The 7,667-nt window shown below is 49.8% G+C and overlaps 1 protein-coding gene across 1 annotated transcript; it reads right to left on the bottom strand.

Annotated features, from left to right (window-relative positions):
- Nucleotides 1–1,350: 1,350 nt before the first annotated feature.
- Nucleotides 1,351–4,442, bottom strand: LOC118723071 (PRAME family member 15). The gene is made up of 4 exons (XM_036445150.1): nt 4,071–4,442; nt 2,827–3,366; nt 2,572–2,697; nt 1,351–1,882 (listed from the first exon to the last, which is right to left on the bottom strand). Exons 1-4 carry the CDS (start codon nt 4,406–4,408, stop codon nt 1,351–1,353), a joined length of 1,536 nt encoding a protein of 511 aa, XP_036301043.1. The 5' UTR covers nt 4,409–4,442.
- Nucleotides 4,443–7,667: the final 3,225 nt, after the last annotated feature.

The following is a 7,667-nucleotide window of genomic DNA, read 5'->3' as shown; positions in this document are numbered from 1 at the left end:
TTAAATTTCCTCTTGAAATTTCACCCTGCTATTTGGCTTCTATAAATTAAACCTTCCCCAGACAAGCTTATCAGTGCTCCATATTTGGGAGACAAAGAAGGTAAAATCATATAAATAGGGAGAATTTCTGCATGTTGGGGCCCAGAATTTGAGAGACATTTTCTTCTGGACCCGCACTTAATTACTATCACTCCATCTCTCTGGTATTGCTTTGTTCTTCTTTGGTTTTCTGTAACATTATGAGTCTGTTCCTATAAATCTTCAACCTGCGTCCATGTGTACCCTGTTGGCTATTCCGGAGAACAATGCCTAATACAGCGATTGATTACAGGGAAGCAGTGTGTCTGCTTCCCATCCTGACAGGCTGATTTGAGAACACGTTCTCCAGTCTTGCTCCATAGACAGACAGTAGGTTTAATGGGCATAAGCCAAACCCCCATGGATATGACCTCCCCTGCTCTCCCCGGGTCATATTTTATGTGGTGTAGAAATACCAAGAAAAAGTGTTATGCCCCTGAAAAACTAATATTTTTGTCAAAGGATTTTGGATGAGTTAGCTGGCCCAAAGCTAACTTATTTCCTCTGCCAACAGGCATGGGCTAGGAGGCCCGGCAGCCTGGTTCCTCTGCGGTATGGATGAGCCTTCCGGAAGCTGGGGTCCTGCCTTGTCCCTGAACCCCTCACATTTTCTGAGTCCACCTGTAGAACCATGAGGAACACTCGAGTCCAGGGTCATAGCCAGCAGCCAGGTCCCCTTCACCTCAGGGGTTGGTGGGCCACTTAGCAAGTCCCATTGTATCCACCCACTGAGCAGCCACAGGAGATCAGACAGGCCCAGAAGAAAAGAAAAAAAAGACCTGGAAGGAGAGATAACATGGTGCTGAGCACTGCATCCAAAACACATCCCATCACTCCAGGTTCTGTTCCTGACCCCTCCCCACTTTTATTAATCAGTAACTACAGGGTCCTGAGGTGTAAACGGGAGAGACAGGTGAATACAAGCAAGAGGACTAGGAGGTTGCCTTTGAAATTGTCTTTATTTCTCATCATTCCTTTACAACCCCGGGATTCACTCCCACACAGGAAACTCAAGCCCCAATTCTGCCCCCTCCCCACACAAATGAGATTCATGTTTCTGACTGTAGGACACTTTGCCTTTGAAGTCCCATGAGCTCCCTGTCCTTTGCCCCTGCAGCCCTTTACATTGGCCACGTCTCTCCCTTTCCCCATTCACACTGAGCATGAACCTGAAAGCCCGATCCAAGGTGTCAGCTTCCAAAGGCCCAGCCTTTGCCGTTTGCACCCACTAAAGCAGAGTCCAGACAAGGGAACAGCACGGGCTCCTGGTCATTACAACTCAACGTCATAACACTCCATGTACTCGGTGGCAAGCTGGATGGTCCTGGGCCGTCCTAACTCCCTCAGAATCCCCGTCAGCTCAGCCAGGACCAGGGCAAGGGTCTCCTGGCTGACAGTGTCCTGGGTGGTGTAACACTCCCGGGGGACGGGGTAGCACTCCTCTTCTAAGCTGCGCAGCCCGGCTGTGTGGCGCAGCAGCTTCCCCACGGTGGCCACAGAGAGGCTGTTCTCTATGATGGTGAGCTCGCTCAGCTGGTGGCAGCGGCTCAGCACAGGCAGGATGGCCTCGACTTGGGAGTCCACGATGGCACATTTCTCGAGGTACAGTTTCTGGAGGGTGGGTGCCACTGCCTCCAGCAGAGCTCGAAGGAGCTCAGGAATAAAACCAGTGAGGCTGGCACAATACAGACGCAGGGACTTCAGCTGCCTGAGGTTCGGGCACTGGAACAGGTGTTCCAGGTCTGAATCGGTAAGGCACAGGCAACGACTTACGGTGAGTGTTTCCAAGGGGGCCTGCAGGCACCTGGGGAGACACAGAAAGGTTATTTTCTGGGAATGGGGGTAGCAGGTAGAGGGGTTGCTGAGGGCAACCAATCATCTCTCTATCACTACAAATTTCACTTGCTCTCTCTTCCCTTCCATTCCACTCTCTAAAGATCAATGGGGGAAAATATCCTCCTCTGAGGATTTTTTAAAAAAAAAAAAAAAAGGAGAGAGTAAACCAGAGAAAGATTCTGCAACATCAACTGGGGAGGGCAGTGTGCAGAGGCGATTTTCATCCATACATCACCACAAACCACTGGTCACTCTGCAATCCTTTCCACTCCCGCTTCCTTAGCTGCAGAATCATGCCTGTCCTTTCTACTAATGACCTTCCTGGTACCCAGGACCATCTCTGACAGATGGGGAATCTGAGAGAGGCGCACGTATGTTCACGTGGCTGGTGGGCACAGAGCTCATGTCTGAAAATGCTCCATCTGATGTGGCTCTGCCTCCTCCCAACCGTCTTCCCAACACCTCATCACTTAGACTTCTGTCCCTTCACACACCCAGGCTCGCTGGGTCCCTCACTGAGGCAGTTCTGTCACCCATCTTGACAGGCTGATTTCAAAACATGCTTCCTTTGGGTGCTCATGGGATATCACCCTCAAAGCATCTAACAACACCACTCCCTTTACATTCTAATACTGTGTACAGTGCTAAGCAGCTCACCTGAGCATCTGGTGCAGACGGCCTCGGAGGAAGTAGGGGGCATCCAGGTCCAGCTCGCGGAGGTGCCGTGAGCTGAGCATTTGAGAGAGGAGTTGGGCAAAGGCTGTCTCCCTCTCCTGCTCCTCCCTCTCCCACTCCTCTTCCCAATTCAGTATCTCTTCCTCCTCCCACTCCTGCTCCTCATCCTCCTCCCACTCCTGCTCCTCTTCCTCCTCTTCCTCCTCTTCTTCGTCTTCCTCCTCTTCCTCTTCATGCTTCTCCCAATCCTGCTCCTCTTGCTCCTCTTGCTCCTCTTCCTCCTCGTCCTCCTCCCAATCCTGCTCCTCTTCCTCATTGTCCTCCTCCTCTCTCAACACACGGATGTGGGAGAGAAAGAGTTTCTGGAGGTTCGGCATCTTCCTCATATAAAGAGCAAACGTCTCCATGGTGATCAGGCTCCAGGCGCAGTTCAGTTCCACCTCCTGGATGCAGTCCAGCTGCACCGCATCCAGGACCTTCCTTGCCCTCCGGAAAGGCACCGCAACAATCTTCAGCTTCTTGCAGCACAGGTGTAGCAGCCCTTTCCTCCGCCGGGCCCATTGGATGACGGATGTGACAAACTCATCTGTGTCCCTTTTATTGAAGTCAAGGTCTAGGAACACCTCCACAGGAGCTAAGGGGTGCTCCATGCTGGGACTGGACCTGTGCTCAGTCACTGGACCAGTCAGCCAGTGCTTCTGGGTGCTGTCTCCACACCATATTTTCCAGAAATCGAAACCCAGGTACCTTAAATCCAGCACCCGCAGTTTCCACCTCCTGTGGGGAAAGCAGGTCATTAGCCGAGATTCTTTCGGGTTCACAGGGCATCGGCTGACATGCTGTATGGACAGTGTGTCTCAGTGGTTGAGCATCTACCTGTGGACCAGGAGGTCATAGTTCAATCCCTGTTCAGGATACACGCCTGGTTTGCATGCTCCATGCTTAGGGTGTGGCATTTGTGTGTGTGTGTGTGTGTAGGAGGTTGCCATTCAAAAAATTCTCTCTCATCATTGAGGCTTCTATCTCTCTCTCTACCTTCCTATCTGAAATCAAGGGGGGAAAAATGTGGTTTTTTTTTAAAAAGATCCACTGAATGAGGGCAGGTCAGAATGAGACTAAGCATCTGAGTTGAGGCAATAATCAGACTCTACCATGACCCTGACTTTAACTTTGATTCTCAAGGTCAGCATCTCCCTTGCCCTCCTCTTCCCTCTGCTTTGCTTTGCTCATCTCCTTCCATCCCTCCTGCTCAGCACTTCATGTACCTTTAACTACCACTGGGAGGAGGCAGGGCACATTTTGGACGTGCCTCTGCCCAGTAGGCAGTGCTCCACTCCCCAGTGAGCTCAGCAGTGTGCCAAGGCTTCCTACCCTCACTGGCACCTTCAGAAAACCCGGGTCCCCTTAGGCCCTCCACATGCCCTGACCCCCTTCGTCTCTGGGATGCCCAGGACCCTACCAGGCACCGGGAGCAGCCTTACCTGGGGCGAACCTCCTGGGCAAGCAGAACGTCAAGCCCATCCAGCACGGCTTTGAAGACCTGGACTGGAGGTGGCTCATTCAGACCCCCCAGAGGGAGGACAGTGAAGGGCCAGGCTTGCGTGATCGCCGTCAGGGACGAGCAGCGTCTGCCCCGGAAGGCCAGGGCGAACAGCTGCGGGAAGAGCTCAGCGGGCAGGTGCTCCAGAGCTGCGATGGCCGAGGCCTGGTCCCTCAGCAGGCTCTCTCCTGCCAGCTGCAGGAGTGTGGGTGGGGTCCTGATGCTCATTCTCAAGGTGCTCCAAAGGAATCCTGTGGAAATGTCCAGGGAACAAGGCATCCACCTCAGGCCAAGCCTTTGAGCCCCATCCTCTGACTCCCCATTTTCACGGGAATCAACTCAGGGCCAAAGCCCCCACCTGGCGATGGTTACAGAGGCCCTCCGTTTACAGAGGCCCTCTCTGGGCGAGGTGACCACAGAGCCATGGCTCCCCTGCAGGCCCCAGGTCAAGCATCTCAGAAGCACCCACATTTTTATTTCAATCTGCCTGGGGAGTGGGTACGAAGGGCCAGAAAAGCTGGCCCCCTCCTTTTTTTGGGGAAAAAATTCAGACCAATATATGGACACAAACTTAATATTTGAAAATGTCCAGAAATAAAACCACGGCTAAGATGTTTTCATTAGGGGCTTGGAGGGAGGAGGGGGTGTCAGGGAATCAGCTTGGGTTACACCTTTAAAATAGAGCAAAGCACAAATCCAGATTTTGAAATTCAGGAAAAAACTACACTAAGAGGCAAACTCAATGCCTTCAATCAGGCTGTTAAAACAGCAGAAGAAAAGGGGAAAGGTCTGTGCCAACGTGAGACCAACTGCCTCAGCGGAGGCCCGTAACTTACCTGCTGGGGCTCAGATCTCAGACCTGGTGGAGGGCCAGGGCACTGACTGCAGAGCCGGACGCCTCTAAACCCCTCCTCTGGTGCCTGAGGTTTTTATACAGACCTTCTTAAACACTAGAATCCAATCAGGACCCTCAGTGTCCCACCCTTAATCCTAATGCCATTATTGCCTCCTTTCAGATTAATGGATTGAGAGAAAGTTAGGGAAGGGCAGGGTGGAGGCCTGGCTCATGGATCCCTTCCACAGACACTGACTGAGGTTGACTAATAGTCCGTAGGCTCCTCCTCCGTGTCAGACAGTGAAGGTGCCACGGGTTCCTGGTGTTAAACAGGAAAGAGCAAAACCTGAGAGCATGGTTTCTGGGGGTCTTTGGCCACATCAAAGTTATCAGAACATTGCAGAGTTAAAACATCCTCGAGAAGACACTGGTGCATCCCCAGGAAAACCGGGAAATGTGTCCAGGCATCAGGCTCGGTTTTACAGCAGGTGACATAGCAGATCGTGAGCTCCTCAGGGAGGAAGAGGTTGTGTCTGTCCTAGACCCCGAGGCTTCTCTGAGGGAGGTCAGGTCACAAGGACCGTGAGAGGCAGGGGCAGGGCGGGGCAGGGTGGCGCTGGGCCATCCTAATGGGACCCTGTGAATGACCCAGGGCCATGGAAAAGATGGGGGTTTTCCTTGGAAAAAGGGGAGATGGAAGGACTCTCCTCTGGGTGAATTGAGGACCTAAAAGGAGACGAGCTGGAGGGGAGGCAGTGCCATGCTTGAGGGCGAAGGGTGAGATTCCATCTTCCGTCCCACCCAGGAGGAAAGGGTGGTCTGCTGTGGGGAAGATGGGATTAGCTCCCAGCCTGGGTGGGGGAAGATTAAATCTAAGAATGTGAGCAGCCCTGGGAGTTCGACATTTTCAAGCCCAAAAGGCATTGCGGCTGGATGCTGTGGGCTCTTTGGGCTGTTGGAGCCTGGGACAGAAATAAAAGTCATCCAATCACATGCAACCCTGTCAACATCAAGAAAAAAAACAAGCAAAAAACGGTTTTTAAAAAATATCCACGGAATGAGGGCAGGTCAGAATGAAACTAAGCATCTGAGTTGAAGCAACAACCAGACTCTACCCCCACCCTGACTTGAACTTCGATTCTCAAGGTCAGTATCTCCCTTGCCCTCCTCTTCCCTCACTTTGCTTTGCTCCTCTCCTTCCATCCCTCCTGCTCAGCACTTCATGTACCTTTAACTACCACTGGGAGGAGGCAGGGCACATTTTGGACGTGCCTCTGCCCAGTAGGCAATGCTCCACTCCCCAGTGAGCTCAGCAGTGTGCCAGGGCTCCCTACCCTCACTGGCACCTTCAGAAACCTCAGGTCCCCTTAGGCCCTCCACACGCCCTGACCCCCTTTGTCTCCGGGATGCCCAGGACCCTACCAGGCCCCGGGAGCAGCCTTACCTGGGGCGAGCTTCCTGGGCAAGCAGAACCTTTTTTGGGGGGAAATTTTTAGACCAATATATGGACACAAACTTAATATTTAAAATTTCCAGAAATAAAACCACGATTAAGATGTTTTCATTAGGGGCTTGGTGGGAGGAGGCTTGGTTACACCTTTAAAATAGAACAAAGCTCAAGTCCAAATTTTGAAATTCAAGAAAAACTACACTAAGTGTAAGGTGACCAGATTTTAACATTGATAAAGCGAGACACCATTGATGGGGGGGAGGGGGGGTGTTTGATTAAAAATTTGGTCTATATGGAGCAACAAAAATTTTCATAGAACACAAAAATAGTATTGTAATATATTTTTAAATAAATTTCAACATAAGGACAATTTATAAATATAATAAATTAAAAAATTATGTATAGTCGTGTCAATTTCAAGACCGGTGCTAGACTTTTTGCCGCCACTATAAAATATAACTAATACAAGTACTGTCTGCTAAATTCAAGAAAACTTATGTATTTATGAAATAAATACATAAATTACTTAACCTAAATTATCTGAATAGCTGATTTGTAATGACATCACTTGTTTAACTAGCTTACTAGCTCGCAGTATGATGTGTATCATCTGAGAGACAGTTACAAAATGTTTTCGTCGTTGCCAATCCCCAAAAATGCCATTGTTCATTAAGTCCAAACAATGGTGGTCGAATTCTAACAACTGATCAACAATGCGAACTTTGATAAGCAGTTCTCAATAATCAGTTCTCAACAGTTACTTGTTATTATTAAAGTTTAACATTATAAAATTAACAAAAGTAATATAAAACTCATATCCTGGCTAAATAGCCACTTGGCAGCCGAAAATCCTATATTCCCTTACCATTCTCCTGCATTTCCCTAGCTTGTTGTGCATTCTTTCCAAAATCAGGCCGTTTTTAAAACGCCGCGGGACGCGGGGCAATTTGTTGAAAATCGGGACTGTCCCGCCCAAAGCGGGACGTCTGGTCACCTTAGTGTATTATAGTACCATGAATATTGGAGGGCAGTTGGAAGCATCTGCTGCATGGAAGGTGTAAGGGCACTTGAAACACACACCTACCCTCAAGATGCTTCATTCCAGTGGAAGAACTGACTGTACACACTACCTCTGGTTTAACTTGACTAAAATAACATTTTAACACAAGGGAAAGATATGATTACAATACTGATGTAATTATAAGGACCATAAACTAAATACTAACCCAATGTAGGAAATAATAATTTTTGTC

Source organism: Pipistrellus kuhlii, unplaced genomic scaffold (assembly GCF_014108245.1).
Source record: "Pipistrellus kuhlii isolate mPipKuh1 unplaced genomic scaffold, mPipKuh1.p scaffold_m20_p_2, whole genome shotgun sequence".
Classification (NCBI taxonomy): domain Eukaryota; kingdom Metazoa; phylum Chordata; class Mammalia; order Chiroptera; family Vespertilionidae; genus Pipistrellus; species Pipistrellus kuhlii.
Note: the sequence above shows the minus strand (reverse complement) of the source record. Positions and strands in the feature narration are given on the sequence as shown.